Source organism: Aphis gossypii, chromosome 1 (assembly GCF_020184175.1).
Source record: "Aphis gossypii isolate Hap1 chromosome 1, ASM2018417v2, whole genome shotgun sequence".
Classification (NCBI taxonomy): Eukaryota; Metazoa; Arthropoda; class Insecta; order Hemiptera; family Aphididae; genus Aphis; species Aphis gossypii.
The window spans coordinates 58,573,674-58,592,101 of record NC_065530.1 but is presented as its reverse complement, the minus strand read 5'-3'; the positions used below and the strand labels follow the sequence as shown (position 1 = coordinate 58,592,101).

Genomic DNA, 18,428 nt, shown 5'->3' with positions numbered 1-18,428 from the left:
AGTGTATCTCATTATTGAGTAAAAAACCGAGCAAAAATGATTGTAATCATTGATATTGAAAGTGTAATATGTAATAAGAAAAGTTTAATTATACTAATTGAGTATTTACTTATTTTGATAGTTTAATTTAATAACTTAAGAAGTGATAATAGTATAACACCTTGGTACTATATCATTACATTGGCTGTATAGTTATCTATATATTATAACTGTTACTGTATTTGATACAGTGTTTCTACCTCTTCGACCAAATAAACTAATTTTATAGTTAGTTATCTTTAGTTTATATAGTCTAAGCCATTTAAGATTTCCTAAATGTATTTTTTTTTTTAATATAAAATACATTGTTTTTATTTAATTGGTTCCTCTAAACCAGGACTCGATAAATAATTGCTATTGGAGTCTGGTTGATTAAAATAGTAAATAAACAAGGCCCAGACAAAAACATTATTTTGTCATTCATTATAATATTAATTACACAATCTAATAGTGATGTTATAATGGTCCAGTTTTCTGCTTTTGCAGTCTACCTGTTTCCGACTGATGACCATTGCTATAAATTATTAAGTGATTAGACATCAATCACATGATGGTTCTTCTTTTAAGTAAACCCAAAATTATAGATAAACGAAACTGCTACATTTATTAATAAACAACAAAGATTTGATCAAATAACATAACAAGCTTAGTCAAATGAGATAAATAAAAAGTAAAACTATAAACTATAATCATTTAATACTGCTAACTAACAAGTATGTTAACCTGTTTAATAAATAATATTACTTGGTAACCAGTAACCCCTTTCTTCCTTTTTATAATTACTTTTTGTCTGCTTATCAGTAACCCATACAGTTTAAGAACAATAATTTATTATATATAATATAAAAAAAAAAATAATAGTTTTAATCAAATGGTAAAGGAATGCTCGTGTATTGCATTATTGGACAGACCATTTCTACTTGCAGAGCAGTGGCCATACTGTCCGTGGCACTGTCAGTCTCACCTAAACTCTCCAAAACTTTCCCCAAATTATACCTGTAATGATAACTGAAATAACTACAAACATTGGACAATATATTTAATTTATGTGAAAATGAACATACCATGTTTCAGGAGCATAAGGATTAATTTTTGCAGCATCTCTTAATGTCTTTTCAGCCAATCTATCACTTCCCAGATAATGGTACATCAAACCCTGTATAATAAAATTACTGTAATAAAAATATAACTGCATGATATTACATTTATATAATTACCAAATGTTGTAAGCTTTTTAAATGAGCCGGATGAACTGTAACTGCATTTTGATAGCATTGTTTTGCTTCATTGAACTCGTTTCTTTTTTCATGAAATAATCCTCTCTGTATCCATATAGTAGGAGAAATAAGTTATTATAAGTAAATAAATTATAGTAAATATAAAAGTATATGATTTGTAATTACAGGAATTATGTGAAGTTTAAGAATTTACATACAGCGTGTAGAGCCTTAGTAAATTCCATAATTTAAGATAGAACTATTAGTCAGCGGTATATTTATGTAGAATGATTTGGGAGATATAACTCTCCTTTTGACCTCTTTTTTAGTTTATATTTACATGGTTAAAGTTGTTTTTTTTCATTTATTATTTTATCTGCAGATAACAAAATGCTAGAGTGTTTGGGAAAAACAATTTTAATTATATCTTTCCCATTAAAAAGATCCAAAATATTTTATTTTTTTCATTGTTCAATGAAACGATCTCAAGGTCTTTGTCAATGTTTATCACAAGTGGGTAGTAGGGAGATCACGTAATCTATTTATCTATGTATATATCTCTGTACACATGATATTATCCCCCTTCTTCAAGAGATGTGTGAGGTCTTCACTCCTAGTAAAGTAAGACCTAGTTCAAAAATGAATGGAGCAATCGGACGACAGCACAGGAAATTGGTGGTTGTGAGAACCACATATTTTTTGCACTTTGCTATGAATTGCAATCAACTGCTGAACCGTGCCACTCCAGTCCCAAATCCTAAATATGCCACTATTTTAATAATACTATACTTTGATCTTAGCTCATCTGTACTATCTTTCAGCCATACAATAAATAAAAAAATATACTATCTATAATTGTTTTCTATTGCAGTAAAATTACACACACATCAGTATTTAAAAAAATATAGTCTGAAACTGAATCATAACAATATAAATGCAAACAAATATTATTTTAACATATTAAAACAAAAAAAATCTATGCCTAATAAGTAATCTACATAAGAAAGAGTAAATCTATCAACTTCAGTTTAAAGTGATATATGAAGCACATTTACCATAAACATGATGTGGTGTGATAATGGAAAAATACTGGCTGCTTCCAATAAACAATTATTTGCTGAATCAAATTGTTCTTGGGATAAGTATATCTCGGCTAAAAGTAACCAAACATTTTGCTGTGTATGCCACACCGTATTGGTTACAGGTCGTTGGGGTACCAGTGAACTAATAGAAGACGCTACTTCTGATAAGGCTTGTTCAATACGTGCTGGCCCCAAAGAATCTACTCAATAAGCATTATGTTATATTTTATAATTAATACAAATATTAAACAACTGTACGAATATGTGTATTACTTGAATCTTTGTCTGAGAGTTCAGTGGTGTAAAGCTGAAAAATACTGCGAGTATCAGTATGTTCGATAGAAGGAGAACCTTCGTTGCTAGCAGAAGAAGCTTTGCACATAGAAAGCATGTGTTTAGCTGTCACAAGTGCAACCTTTTAAAACATATGCAAAAAATAAAAGTTAAACAAATATTATGCTATAATATTAGTCAAGTATTTTAATTACATCAGAAGCTTCTGTCTGCAATTCAATCCTGGCTCTGATGAATAATAAACCAATATGATCAGGAAAATCTTCTAAAGATGATTCTAAAAGAGATTTGGCTTCATTGATTTTTTTCTGAGCACTTAACAATAAAATAGCTAATTGTAATGATGGTGTGTGTTCAGGATTCAATGCTAATGCTTGACGTACTTTGGTAGTAGCTTCAGGCACTTTAGCCAAACAAGCATAATAAAATGCCAAATAATAATAAACTAAATGATCATTGGGGTCCAATTGCTGTGCTCTAAATTAATAATTTATAAATAAATACATATTATATATAAACAATAATTAAATTTGAAAAATAATATATATTAATTTAAATTAAAAAAAATAGTACTTTGTAAGAGATTCAAGGCATAGAGCATGATATTTATCTTTGACTGATTTCAAAAATGAAGTCAATGCCATACATTGTGCTCCAATCCCTATGTACAGATTGCATCTTGATAGTAAATTTTCCGAATGCATTTTTTCTCTTTTAAGAGCTTCCTGACTCCAACTTAAACCTTCTTCCATCTAAATTCAAGATTATTATTTATATTTTTTCAAATTAGTCTAATTTATAATGTTAACCTTAAATAAGTGTTGATAACAAATACGAGCAGCTAATAAACATGGAACAATTGCTTTAGGTTGCATATATATGACTTGAGTTAATACTTCCAAAGCTTTAATATGACGACCAGCAGCTTCAAGACATAAAGCTTGTTGCATCCAAACATGAGCATCATCAGCAGAAAATTTCATTGCACGTTCAAAAGACTAATCAAATTTTATATGTTTATGGATAATAATTAAAATTAGGTATAGTAGAATACATACAAATAAAAACTAACCTCATACAACATATTATATTGACCCCAAAGAACTAGCGCAAAGGTAAGCAGATCGTAAATGGCTGTGGCCAAACTAAAAGCTCTAATTCTTGCTTCTTTAAACTCTGGAGATTGACTAAGTACGGCATTTCTTGCTGCCATTGCTTCACTATTGTTAAATAGTATAGTTTGTAAATTTAAAATTATTTTTTAAATAATTAGTAATACCTAATTATAATTACCTTATAATAAGCAATAATATTACTTCTTCATGTTCGCTTCTAGGCATAAACATGTTAATAGAATTATATTTTTTTGGTTTCCTTAAATTTGATGACTGTTTTTTAGAGGGAGCTAAAATAATAGTTAAAATCAAATTACATTTTTTATTTAAATTTTTCATAAGAAGAACTTACTACTTTGAGTTGGAAGTGAATAGTATTTTGGAGAGACTTTGCGTAAAAGAAATTCAGCAAATTGATATGTTAAAATAAGTCTAATGGAATGACTACCATGAGCTTCACAAGATGATAATATACTCCTAAGCAAAATCCATAAGTTGTAAGTGTCTACTTTATGTAAGTAAATTTACTCATTGCTTTACCTGAATGTTGTAATAGCACCAGCATAGTTTGAACTCTCAATAAGCAACTGAGGTAATTTCAAAATAGCTGTCTCTACTAAGATACTCAGAGAATGTGTCATGTTTACAGGCTGTGGAGAATGAGAACCTTTAAAAGAAATGTATATCAAACATTTAGTATATTAAAGTAAGAATAAAAAAAAAATACCTGTACCAGATGTAGAATTGTTATTTGTAATTAACGGTGCATTACCACCAAGTGGTGATGGCAACATGAGTTGATTTTCTTTGTTGTCCAGTTCTTGTAAATACAATATGCCTAAATTGGCCGCCTGCTCATAGTTTTTAATAACACCTTCAATCCATTCTGTTTTTTTAAAACGAGAACTGGAAACTGGTCTTAACTTTTCTTGACACAAGCCTATGATCATAATTATAAAACTAATACAATGACAATTATGTTTAAACTAGTTACTTTCAGTAAAATGTTGAATAAGCTTAACTTACCTTTTACTGCAAATGACTCTGACAATATCCTAATGTTTCGAATTTGTAATTCTGTTTGTAATATTGAGTTCAACTTGGCTTCTGTACAATGTTCCATTGCTTTGTCATAATCACCACAAGCATAACATAGTTTAGCAAGCAACATATGACTATCAATACTCAAGCCAGACTGGAAATAATTTGAATTAAGTTAGTAAAGTACACATTATACCAATATTAATACTAATTTATTACTTGCGTAGAGAGTTCACTAATTGATTCGGTTAAGTATGATTTGGCTTCAATAAGACCACTACAAGCTTTTGCAATATTGCTCTCAATAGGAGGGTATTCCTCTAAAAACATTTCTAATCTTGCTTCTCCAACCATTAAGTTGTAGAGCATTGCTAAAAACAGAAGAAATTATAAATTATACAAGCATAATAATTATTTACTTATTTATTATAATTTACAGGAAAATCCCTTATAACAAATTATAGAAACATACAAGATGTCTATCTTAATATAAATTGACTTAGTACAGTACAATTGTGAATTATTTAATATTAACTAAATAGATAATAGATATAATAAAAGTTGCATTGATACTCTTAATTAAATTAAATGTCTATACAGTCAAATTATAGTAGTTAAGTATTTATAAGTATTGTGGTAAAACAAATTATAACCTATTGTAATGTTAATATTAATTTGTTCAACAATAATTTCACTAACTATATATAATTTATAAATAAATGTACTTTTTTTATAATCAAAAATTCACAAAAAATAAATCTACATAGTGCACTATCCTGTTTGTTAGTGTTCTGAAATTATTTTTCGAATGGCACCGAATACATACTTAAGATAGTGCATTCGCACCACTTAAAATTAGAGGTGGTAAAATATTGGGTCTATATAATTTTGAATAACTTACTTAGAAGTAGGTAATTATTTAGCATGAAGATAATAATACATTGATCATTAATGGTCAAATGGAAATAATATTTTTGAGGGTGTCTAGGTAGGGTCGAGTGGTTAAAATATATATTTACACTATCTACTAAAAAGTAGTTCGGCACCACTTGAATATTACCTTAATGGCTCCTATTATAATGATAAAAATCTAAACTTTTTCTCTCTTTATCATTAATTTTTAATACATAACTCAGTTTTACAACTTCTACAATCCTATTCATTTTCCTATGTCTAATTATCTTGTCAACATTTTATTACTAAATCATTAGGCATATTATCATGCATTTGTACTACAATAAATTTATTTTCAGATAATTATTAGCCAACCGTTGTCAATTTAGATGGTTTTGAGATACCTATAATTATATATAGTATTTATGTATATATTATATCTGAATATACTTGCCTTTTCCAGAAGACAATTGTTCGACAAGCTCCAATATCTTTGACCAATTTCCTTCTTCTCGACATCCGGCTAATTCTGACTCGACCCTAGTGCTTTTCACATTTTTACTAGACATTGCGCCGATATGTGTCTTTTAAACAGATCACCGTATTTGAAAATTAAAAAAATAGTGAAAACCTTGTGAAATTTCAGGTTTCACTACCTGAATGCGTTTGTAAATTATTTTAAATTTTAAATGCAATAACAATAAGAAATCCTAAAATCGGTATAATACGCCATACTGGTAATGAATTGAATAGTAATCATAAATAATACATGGATTCACAATCCAATAAACTTCACTACATGTCAGGCTATAGTGATAATAATAATATTATTAATATTATTAATTACAAACAAGTAAGTAATCGGTTCAAGGTCATAAATCACGATATGACGATATTCCAAAGTAAAATGTCCACCTACTTCATACTGACAAGCAAAAAAAGTGAACAGCCCTATATTATACTACCTATAATATGGAATACTTGTAAAGTTGTACCTCGTCGAAAGTCGATTACGAATTACGAAACGAATGATTTTTGTCACACGCATAATATACGCAAACCAGCGAGCACACGCTCTAGTGCACTATACTGTGACTGCGGTGCCGTTAATGATAAGAAACGATTGAGATTTTTACAATCCATTGAGAAGAGAGAGACAGATTGATAGTGCGGAAAAAATTATAAAAAATAATAACAAAAACATCACGTGACAACAACTATACCACTACGGAAGTAAGTTGAGACCATAATATTATATTATATTATTATCTATGATGATTGATGAGACCATCGGGCATCGACCGACCAACAACGACCAAAAATTATTTTCATCATAGAGCTATCTGCTGGATGACAATGATGTTGAACCCTTTACAGTAGTGATGTATCGTGCAATGTTCATATTATTTTGCAATATACCTACCTAGTAGCATGATTTAAGATATATAAACCGTTTTTATTATATTTAAGTTTTACTATAATAAGAATAACTGTAGTCCGTTTCTAATGTATAGGTATGCAATTTTTTATTGAAAAGGTCTTATAGCCATAGACCTATTAACTAGTTAGTAGTCTATGCTTATAGCATCTTGCCAGTTGCCATTCATTATGCCATTATGGAGATAATCAATAGGTATTATACTATTATAGTCTATAGAAGTATAGAATAGTATAATAAGCCAGGGCTGGGATTTTGATGCAAAGGTATCTTTATTCTGGTGATTTGAAACGTTACTCTGTAAGTATAAAATGTGTTTTGGGTGATACTGATTATTTTAAAGTAGGTAATCTTTTTTTTGCATTTTTCGACAAAATTAACCTTACATGCATTATTAGGGCAATATTTGACGATTTTAGAGCATTTTCTTAGTTTTTAAACCATTTTAGATTCTGAACGGAGTGATGAATGTATTGATTTTACAATGATGTATGTTTTTTTTTTTTGTGTCTGTGTACAGCATAACTAGTCGAAATAATGCTTCAATTTCAAACTTCGGAGGTGGTTTCCGATGAAAAAGTGAATATCCTTGGTGCATCATAGAGGTAAAAAGTAAACATTTTCCAACAGTTTTCAAAAAAATCGAGAAAATTAAAAAAAAAAAGGACGGAAAAACGGGAATTTTTACGCAAAACCAGTTTTCGACCGAATTGATTTTTTTATATGGTATTGTAATTCAAAAACTAATCACTGTAAATACTTGAAATTTTCACCAAATGTTTATGTTAGTGTTATCTATATACAGTTAAATTTTTGTTTGACTTTTTTTGAGTTATTTATAGACCACTGAAATTTTCGATTTTTATGCGAATTTTTTTTTGAAGTGTCGGTAAAAAAAATTTGGATGACCAAAAAAAACTTGAAAATTTAATACAAGGTTCCTTATGAGTTCTTCTTATTGTAGCTAAAAAAAATTAAAAATCGTTAGTCACAATTTTTTTTTATAAGCGTTTATAGTTCAAATTTTTACGAAATCTGTCGAAAACGCGAAAATTTGAAAGTAATTTTGAAGTTGAAAAATCATAAAATTTTTTGTGTTAATAACTAAGAATTGAAAACACAACACTAAGTTTTTCATAGGTTTTTCTTCAATTAGCTATAGAGAAAACTCGAAGCATCATTATAGAAAAAATTTTAAGTGCGTTTGAATTTAAAATTTTTACGAAATCGCGTAACGATAACGATTTATCCTTAATAACGATTTTAAATATTTGTTATTATTCAAAAAGTATAAGTCGTAGATACTTGAAAATTTTACCAGTTATTTAGATTGGCATTTTCCTTACATGATTTAATTTTCAAAATATTTTGAGTTTTTTTGAGCTATTTATAGACAACTGAAATTTTAAATTTTTAAGGTTGCCCTGTGCCAAACTGCCAATTACCTCTAATATACCGCCCTTATATAATTTACCTACATATTTTTATTTATAAACAATGCCGCCCCTAAAATTCCAAAAATATTTGCCGCCCTGTGCGATCGCACATGCCTTCCGCCGGCACTGGTACTGGGCATCCAACAAAGAGCAAACATACCTACAGGCTACATTAACCTAATATTTGAAATTGAAAATTTTAAGTTATTGATCGGATCGGACAAAGTCGGCACATCGAGTTCAATATCCTATACACAACCGTGTACTATATCTGTGCTCAACTGCCAGTCTAATATTCAATAACCGAATCCATAGTTAGGTTAGATTAATCTAACCCAACCCAACTGTATCAGCATTCTGCAGCGCTTCGTAATTTGGTCTAAAGTTGTCGTAGACAAGAGAGTTTTACTGGGTAACTCGCAGAGCCGACCCGGCTGTTTTTTTTTTATCGTTTTACCGAGTTGTAGATAAAACAATAAAAAAAAATAGTGTGTCAGAGTTTGTATCTGACGCTCAATATTGATTTGTTAATATCCTTTAAGCCTTATTTTGGTCAATCACTATTCACTTAATACATTAATATCGGATACACCGGTATCATCATTGTCTGTGGTGGAATTGTATTAATTGTATTTTTCCTAGGCCGTTTAGATGAACAGCCGTTGGTGCCTGAACTTACCTACTACCTAGTGAAATCACCAGAAGTATTATTTGATAAGGACTTGGCAGTCTGAGATATTGACAAATTATTATCAGAAATTGGTAATTACTTGGGCTGTCCACACTGATTGAGAACTTTGAAAATAGACGAATGTAATGGCTAAAACAGTCCAGTCTTTCCAACAAAAAATTTTCTTTTCATCGGTGGTATAGAACTTGAATTTTCGGGGAAGCTGGTGGATTACACGTAATACGTTTCGGCTTTTGATACTGCAGAGCCGAAGGAATCTAAGTGATTGTTACGGATATAGTAGTTCCACTAGGTAGTCGATGGCAATTGAAGATCAGGAATCAGGATATACCTCAGCAGTTGTTACAACTATATCACACATGCACGGTTTAATGGACTATTGTCAGGGTGCTGTCGAGAACTCCTCGATGACATTGACGGGAATGTGGCAGCTGCTTCCGCAATACGGGCTCGCCGCTTTCTTTGTCGTTGTGTAGCACTCTCCGGAGATTTTTTTTTAGGGCTATAGTATTATTTTTTGTGCGTTGACGCCCTAGATATACCTTTACCCTTTCTAAGCTAGTTTTCGCCAATACCTATTTATTATTTTTCGGTTTAAAATAGAGAAAGTCTAAAACTCGCAAGTCTACCCCGGGCAGATCTTGCTACGGCAAAGTCGTATCGACTATCGAATACTGAATGCTAGCGTGCTCTGTACTCGTATTTGTATGGGTAGTCTCGCCCACTGCGTCGCTGTGGTTGGTTATTGCTCGTGGTCATACGATGGCGATAACGCTGGTTACCCGCAGCATTGTTCGCCACTGCTCTCCAAGCCACGTCCACTGCGTCACTATGATTGGTTATTGCGCGTGGGTCGCAGAAAGTGACGATATAATGCTGGTTGTCCACGGCATTGGTCGCCACTGCTCTCCAATAGCCATGTCCACAGAGGGAGACCGTTACAGCACTATTTCGTGACATCGAATTTATATCTGCAATTCACTTTAAACCCATTTTTTACACACATTCTTTTTCTTTTTTTTGGGGGGGGGGGGGGAGTGGCGCGTAAAAATGTTAACATCAAAAAATTGTTATATTATATTTGTTTGACGTTTGGTAGTATCTTTATTGGATGTCCATCAGTATATACGTAGGTAGGATAGATCCGGCGAGTTACCGAGTAAAACTCGGTGGGCTGCTTAAAATTTAGACCGACTTAGTAATATATAATCGAAAATATTTGAATACCCCAAACTCTGTTACTATTAACAGCTCAAAAATGTATATAAATATGAATTAATGACTTTATATTATTGAAAAATGGGCCGCTAATATTTTTAAGGCTGGTTAAAATTCTAAAACTCGGTGGGCCGATACCTTCTCTATCCGGCGCTGTATGTAGGTATATATGAGTGTGAGAGTTCTGTACAGACTGCGTTAGGACGGAGCTATACACTACATATTCCTACACGTCTGGTTCATACAAATTTCGAAATGGCCTCAATGTTTATGTATTAGGTATATCATGTCTGTTTTCGTAAGTCAGTAGTGTAACATGCTCCGGCTACATACCTACCATTATTTAAAAGAAAATTAGTTGGATAATACGGGGCGTGTACCATCTACCTCCGGCACCTCCCTTTTAATGTATCTTATTTATTTTCAATAAATTATGATGTATGAAAGACTAAACGTCGTGAAAACAGTACAGTACCCATGAAGCGGTGCAAACACAATATGAATATAATAATATAATATAAATATATAAGTTGGTATATCATATCTAAGTCCACGATGTCGACTGTCAGCTAGTATACCAAAGTTAAGCTACAATCGTTTTATTACCTATTAAAAAAAAAAGACCAAATTAGAATTTCAGTACCTCCTGAGTCCTAATCAGTAATCGTTACAATTTAACAATGAAATTGATTATCTTTTTGACTATATAGTATATTGTCATTTAACCAAAAATATTATTACAACCAACTCAATGATTTTGAATCGTAAACCGGGGGAATACATCTATGACCCAACCGACGATATCTACCTAATTATTGATGTCAAATTGTTATTTGTCAGTGGCAAGTATATGGTCAAAATAACTACGGGGTTAGACGGTCAGTGAAAAATAGTTTTTAATTTAATTTATTATTTATTACAGTATTGCAGCCTATCTCTGGTTACCAAGACGGTGGTCGTCAATCGATCATTCCTTAATCCTTAATAATATTATTTTTTCTATTATCATTATAATATTATCACAAAATAAATTATCTGTGATTATATTTTTATCATTTATCCCGTACGGCATATTATTATAGTATACCACGGGAAATCAGACTCTTCCATAAGACAGAGCTCATATTCCCATATTATTACTCCTTGTGTACCTACCGTTATCCCGATTCCCGATGCACATTGATAACAGAGTGCTCGTGTACGTGCGTGCGCACTGTCACCGATGTCGAGCGACGGCTGATGACTGCACTTCCAATACAATGTACCGTGTTGTTAATGATAACGACAACATTAACCATTCGAGAGGACAACGACGAAGTCGAAGAGAAATTCGGTTATTTAAGAAAATATCCTAAATCTCCTTTGATCGGGCAACCGTTTCACCGTCGTTCGTCTTACTACTCACACACCTTTGTACAGCCGTGATCTATATTCCATACAGATCGAATTCTACCTTTTTCGCTCATTGTGACGACTGCAAGCTACACAGTCCGCAGTCTGACAGACGTTCGTCCATCAGTACACAGCCTCATGTTATGTGGCTGGTCCCCGAAAGAAAAATGCGGGTTCGTGTGTGGCCATCGTGCGAAGTAGATTGTGCTTGTCTTGCAAATCGTTGAAACGATATTCAGATCCAGGAACGATATGTTACCACTGAATGGAGCACAGAGTAACAATCTGCAGTTACAAACAGATATCGAGTAAGCATGTTGATAAATTCTTTTATACAATGTTGTAGCAATATTCTCTCAGCCGGTATTGAGTTATCGTGCTTTGCAGTAGAGTAGCGACAGAGATAAGTGAAAGTGTCAACTTCTTAGGATCCAGCTCAAAACCAAAACACTGAGTATAATATTATGTAAATTTAGATAAATCTACTATACCTATAAAAATAGGTGGGTATACCATTTTGTTTTGATTTAATTGGGGTGATAAATTATGGTTTTCTTATAGCCAAAATAGTAATCATTGTCAGCAAAAAAATGAATAAATGAATAATTGTTTATTAGGTATTTTATTAACTTATTTATACATTTAATTTTTAAATAAATTTATAAGCTTTCTATTTGTAGGTTTCTTTCTATATAAGACCATATCAATCTTATATTATCTAATTGAAATGATTAAAATTTTATTTTTTTAAATAAAACAATTTAATTATGACTATCTAATCTGAAAAAACTGAGGTATAATATATATCAAACCAAAATCATATAGTATACAGTATAAACATTATTTAAAAATATATATGGTATATTTCTTAGTAACCTGAGACTAATATTTTGCCTTTAGAATGAAAATGATGAGTGAATATACAGAAGTTATCAGCTCTTCTGATGCAGAGCAAGTTATTGAATGTAAGTATAATGCATGTATTTTTATATTTACATTGTCAAAAATAATGTTTGTTATTAGTATAAAAAACCTTGAAACTGCTCTAATAAATTATAATTTTTAGCAAATAATTTAATGGAACTAATTTCAAATAGAATATTAGTAACTAGCTGGAAGTTCAGTTTTATATAGAAATTATATAAAAAATTAATTTTTGATTTATTAAATTTTTAAAAAAAGAAATCACTTGCTAAAATTGTTTAAAGCCAGGTTCACACCATATTGTTTTATGTACAGTTAAATGTATTACCAACATTTTGTTTCTTACATAATAAATATATTGATCATGATCATAACATGACATGATGCAGTTTGAACCCAATTTAAGCCCGAGTCTTGTATACATCACCTAATGGTAATAACTAGTTAAATTAGCAAGTACTTACATTATATTAAACTGTAATATCCCAAAAAAAAAAAACAGATATTGTTTCCAAATAACTTTAAAATAATTTTAAATATTTAATGATTTTTATAATTTATTGATATAGATGAAATAGTCGCTGATGGAGAGTTTGAAAACAATACATTCACAAATTTATCAAATGATACATATAATGATAATCAAGATTCCATTTCAAGATGCAAAATGTCTATAGAAGAGTTATCAACGTCAAGTAATACAAAATGAAAAAAATTATATTTTTCTAACTTTTTTAAAAATTAATTTTGTATTTTGTTTAGGTAATAAAAATCAATCATTATCTGATAGTGAGTTGGGAAACAAAAAATTAAAATATTTTGAAATAAATTTACCAAATAATTCTTATAATGATATTCAAGATTCTATTTCGATATGTGAAATGTCTAAAAAAGATTTATCACCATTAAGTAATACAAATTATATATCCAAAGTAAAAAATGAAAATACAGGTATGGATCATTTAATTAAATCTGAGATTGATGATACACACGAAAAAAATAAAAGAAGTATAGAAGCAGAAATAAGATTGGAAAATGCATTCAGAGAATGTATAATTGAAATGAATAGTGACTTGTCTATTGATGAAGAGGATATTTTTAATAATATTTTAAAACAATTAAATGAAAATGGTTCAACAATAGAAACCAATCACAAAAGGAAAACATTACTTTCAGATGAATTTGATACTGATGCTGATGCTGATACTGATACAATTAGCAATAATTGGACCTGTGACATTCAAAAAGAACACTCCTATTTTGAAAAAAATAATGAAAAAGTAATAGTTAATGATAAAATTGATCAATATAATGCCATTTCAGAACAATCTCCAAAATCTTGTCAAGAAATTATTAATGGTAATGGTATTCATAATAATATGTGTTTTGATCATTGTGAAATAAAAGATTTTATTAAGACTCATAAAAGATTTTTACAAAAAAGTATTTGTCTTAATCTACCATCAACAATTGATAAATGTATTGAATGTCGTGTTCATCAAATGAAAAATAATTTGACAAAACGTGAATATGATACTATTACTTGTAGGTTTTATGCATTCCGCGAATTAAAATATACAAAATCTGGAATTTTAGCTGTGGCTGGATATCCAGATCCTTTTAAAAATATTGGTCTCATCGATATGGGTATGTGGTTACCAGGTAAACATTCATCTGCTCCTAGTGATTTTAATATTAAAGCATCTACAAAAATTTTAGAAGATGCAGGAGGTCAATTTTGCATATTTGTTCGAGATGAAATAGAAGCGTTAAACTTAAATTTACCAAGTAATGGGAAAACACGTAAAATAGTATGGAAAAAATGTGTAAAAGGAGTTAGAGAAATGTGTGATGTTTGTAAAACTACAATATTCAATCACCACTGGTCTTGTGGTAAATGTGGGTTTGTAGTTTGTGTTGATTGCTTTAGGGCCAAACTCAAAGGTGCTCGACTGACTGAAAAACAAAATATTATACAAAGAAACTTCAACAAAAAAATTTGGTTACTTTGTTCAAATCAGAAAGAGCATCAGGTTGAAAATCTTTCTATTACCCAAATACTTGCTGGGAATGCTTTAGAATATATTTCGGACCTCATGCATGATACTTGTTATTCTCGTAATATACCTTTAAATTGTAATTGCGAAAAATCAAAAAAAATTATGCCAAGTGGTTATATTGATTCTACTCTTAACGAGTTTCTTACCAATGTTTATGGAAAAAGTAGCTCGGATGATTCAGATGATACAGATGATACAGATGATACAGATGATACAGATGATATAGATGATGCAGATGATAATGAAGAACAAACTTTAGGAATGCAAGATTTAATAAAAAAACAACATTTTAAGTATTTCAATTCAATTAAAGGGAATGAAGGAGTTAAATCTGATTATAAAGTTAGTACCAGAATTTCTAGGGAAGATATTGAAGATAAATTGTGTACAGCTGAATATATCAGAAAAAAAAAATGGTTTACACCTCAAATATCATTGTTGTCAAATGATGAGACCCATGCACCTCATATGTGGCTGTGTGAAGGACATCTTTTACGTTTATTAGATCCAAAAAGTGACATTAACTATACAATTTTTCAGGTATTTAAAGATACTTCTTTATTTTATTAGTATAATTTAAAACTTTTTAAAAATACTAATTATTATGCATGATCTGAAACTATTTCAAAGATATAAGATAATATTTATTATATATATTTGTTTTGAAAAAAAATTAAAAATTTGGCTAATAAATTAAAAACTGTAATAAATCAGCAAAATAGTAAATGTCTAAGAAGTTTAATATATGACATAAAAATTAAAAAATGATGAATTATTTTAAATTTGAGTTTGGTTACTTAAATTAATGTAATTAAAAACAGCAAGATAAATTAAGTATTTTAGATGAGTATTTGAGTTAAACAATTGATTACTCATTATATTTTTAAAGATTTATAGATCAATGGAATTATATGAAGTGTTTAGAATGTAGAGGTAATAGAAAACGCTGAAGCACTTGCCACTTATAAATAATAAAAAAAATTAAATGTCTGTGTTGATGGTGTTATTTGAAAGCCAAAATATTATGAAACATGTTAAGATAATAATTTTGTACAATGAGAATTTCTGATATGATATTAATAAAAGTAAATAGAAGAGTAGAGTAATGAATTTGTTAACTTTAGTTAAACAAAAATACTTAAACACTTAGATGGTCTACTTTACTTGGGGTAGTTACAGTATGTAAACTTAAAATAAATTATAATTATAATTACAACATAATATTTATTGGATTTTTCAGGAACAATGGAAACGCGGTCAACCTGTATTAGTAAGTGATGTTGGCAATAAATTAAACTCTTCGTTATGGCATCCAGAATCATTTTCTCGTGATTTTGGCGATCAAATTAATGACCTGATTAACTGTACTACTGGTAATGTGATTTCTGACCAACCAATGAGTAAGTTTTGGAATGGGTTTGAAAATGCTGAGGAAAGGTTGTGTGATAAACAAGGCAATGTAATGCTACTAAAACTTAAAGACTGGCCGCCATCGGCAGATTTTGCAGAAACATTGCCTGATAGATTTCAAGATTTAATGAATTGTTTACCACTGAAAGAATATACACACCGTAATGGTAAATACAACTTGGCTTCTCGTCTACCAGACTGCTTTGTTCGGCCAGATTTGGGCCCAAAAATGTATACAGCTTATGGTAATTCAAGTACAAAGCACAAAGAAGTAGGCACTACAAACCTTCATTTGGATATATCAGATGCTGTTAATGTTATGGTTTATGTTGCGATTACTAAGAACTGCAAAGAATATGATCATAATTGGTATGTGAAGGAAGCTTTACAAGTGATTGAAGAAGCTGGTTGTGATGATTTAACAATGAGACGAATTTACGTGGATGGAGAAACTCCTGGAGCTCTGTGGCATATTTACCATGCATCAGACGCTGACTCGATTAGAGATTTGTTAATTAAAGTTGCAGTTGAACACGGAACACCTTTGGAACAATTCAGCGATCCTATACACGATCAATCCCACTATCTAGATGAATACCTTAGGGAGCGCTTGTATAGAGAATATGGAGTTAAAGGATATGCAATCGTTCAGTATTATGGTGACGCAGTGTTTATTCCAGCAGGAGCCCCTCACCAGGTACATAATACATCTGTAAAATGGATTCTAATATTCATTTTAAGATTTAATTAAAAATAGTGTATGTATTAATATTATTACAATATTTTTATATTTTTATTTATTTATTTTATTAGGTCAGAAATTTACACAATTGTATAAAAGTGGCTGAAGATTTTGTATCGCCAGAAAATGTTCATCATTCGTTTCGAATGACACAAGAATTTCGACATCTAACTGACAGTCATACTAATCATGAGGACAAGTTACAGATCAAAAATATTGTGTTTCATGCTGTCAAAGACTCTGTTTCAGTATTGATGCACAATAAACCTCGACTATTGTAACATACAAATGTATCAACATTTTTGTATGTTAACATTATTTAACATTTTGTATAGAATGTTTACAAAATTAAAATAATTGTTGCATCCACCAAATACTTTTTATATTTTTTTTTACATTTTAATTGAAAATGGAAATTACCATAAGTTGCCATCTCATTTTTAGTCAATTTTTTTTATTATATAGTTTTAATTATTCTAACATGAATATATCAATTGTTTTAAATTATTAAGGCTGTGTACATAAATATTACTTATTGTTATAACTTATAATTATGGTTTATTATGATAAATAAATTGAACTATTTTATTATTATTTCTTAGAATATAATTTTTATATGTGATAAAAAAATGTGTAGTAATACATTTTTCATGGACATTTGTTGTTTCAGACTATGTTTAAATTATTGAAGCAATATTAGACTATTTTTCTGTATATTAAAATGAACAGTGTTACCTACTTTATTATGTAAGTATTTATGATTTGTTAATTAAGATAAATGTTAACAATATTGTGAAAGTGCTATTTTTTTTAAAGGTATCGTGTTATTTTTTCTAGAAATGTAAAAATTAAAAAAAAAAAATTAGCATTTTAGCTACAACTTGTATGTCAAAATAAATACATTAATTTGTCCATTCAAAATGAAAATCTTCCTCTACTATCGTTAAAAATTAAATAAATAATATCTTACATTTTTAAAATTGTGCGTATATACAAAATTAAAAATATATATAGTCAATAGTCTTGATCTATGTTTAGATTAAGAGAAGTTTTTTACATTCCCTTGTGTTGAAATAGGATAATATTAATTTATTCCGAGAACATCAGTCATGAAATCTAATAATTGTCATCAGCAATGTATAAAATATTAGTTGATTTCTAGAAAGTTGTACTATTGTCTATTAAATAATTTAGAATAATATGTAGTATTACTTAGAACTATTTTTCTTATCTCTAAAAGGATGGTAAATACAAATTTTGGGCATTGCTTATAGCCAAATATTTACAGAAGATAAAGAAATATGTACACCATAATTCAAATACAATTTTTATTTTGATGAAAATGTATAATTACGATCTATCCTTTAATGTTTTTACTCTATAAGTAATTTTTTTATTTATGTAAAATAGTAGGAAATTACAGTGAGAAGGTATT

General features: G+C 29.7%; 2 protein-coding genes across 4 annotated transcripts; one reads left to right on the top strand and one right to left on the bottom strand.

Annotated features, from left to right (window-relative positions):
• Positions 1-617: 617 nt before the first annotated feature.
• On the bottom strand, positions 618-6,809 carry LOC114122224 (tetratricopeptide repeat protein 7B). 3 transcript variants are annotated; one of them, XM_027984816.2, is made up of 17 exons: positions 6,678-6,809; positions 6,137-6,266; positions 5,008-5,159; positions 4,774-4,942; positions 4,475-4,687; positions 4,288-4,414; positions 4,100-4,224; positions 3,926-4,037; positions 3,705-3,852; positions 3,442-3,630; positions 3,206-3,384; positions 2,827-3,109; positions 2,612-2,753; positions 2,312-2,538; positions 1,257-1,361; positions 1,104-1,195; positions 618-1,035 (listed from the first exon to the last, which is right to left on the bottom strand). In XM_027984816.2, exons 2-17 carry the CDS (start codon positions 6,249-6,251, stop codon positions 903-905), a joined length of 2,511 nt encoding a protein of 836 aa, XP_027840617.1. In that variant the 5' UTR covers positions 6,252-6,266; positions 6,678-6,809; the 3' UTR covers positions 618-902. The 3 variants fall into 3 exon arrangements, with proteins under 3 accessions (XP_027840617.1, XP_050057328.1, XP_027840618.1); XM_050201371.1 differs by having other exon boundaries at positions 6,137-6,772; XM_027984817.2 differs by having other exon boundaries at positions 4,481-4,687; positions 6,137-6,772.
• Positions 6,810-11,535: 4,726 nt separating this feature from the next.
• LOC114122201 (lysine-specific demethylase 3A-like) lies at positions 11,536-17,587 on the top strand. The gene is made up of 6 exons (XM_027984791.2): positions 11,536-12,165; positions 12,758-12,822; positions 13,351-13,476; positions 13,544-15,381; positions 16,082-16,948; positions 17,065-17,587. The coding sequence occupies exons 1-6, from the start codon at positions 12,110-12,112 to the stop codon at positions 17,272-17,274; spliced, it is 3,162 nt and encodes a 1,053-aa protein (XP_027840592.2). The 5' UTR covers positions 11,536-12,109; the 3' UTR covers positions 17,275-17,587.
• The last annotated feature ends 841 nt before the right edge of the window (positions 17,588-18,428 follow it).

Excerpts from the sequence above, each read along its gene's own strand:
- LOC114122224 (XM_027984816.2), bottom strand. The coding sequence starts at position 6,251 with ATGTCTAGTAAAAATGTGAAAAGCACTAGGGTCGAGTCAGAATTAGCC. Across the intron at positions 4,943-5,007 it reads TTAGTGAACTCTCTACGCAA|TCTGGCTTGAGTATTGATAG; the intron begins GTAATAAATTAG and ends AATTATTTCCAG. Across the intron at positions 3,853-3,925 it reads ATATTATTGCTTATTATAAG|TGAAGCAATGGCAGCAAGAA; the intron begins GTAATTATAATT and ends ATTTAACAATAG.
- LOC114122201 (XM_027984791.2), top strand. The coding sequence starts at position 12,110 with ATGTTACCACTGAATGGAGCACAGAGTAACAATCTGCAGTTACAAACA. Across the intron at positions 12,823-13,350 it reads TGCAGAGCAAGTTATTGAAT|ATGAAATAGTCGCTGATGGA; the intron begins GTAAGTATAATG and ends TTATTGATATAG. Across the intron at positions 16,949-17,064 it reads CAGCAGGAGCCCCTCACCAG|GTCAGAAATTTACACAATTG; the intron begins GTACATAATACA and ends TTATTTTATTAG.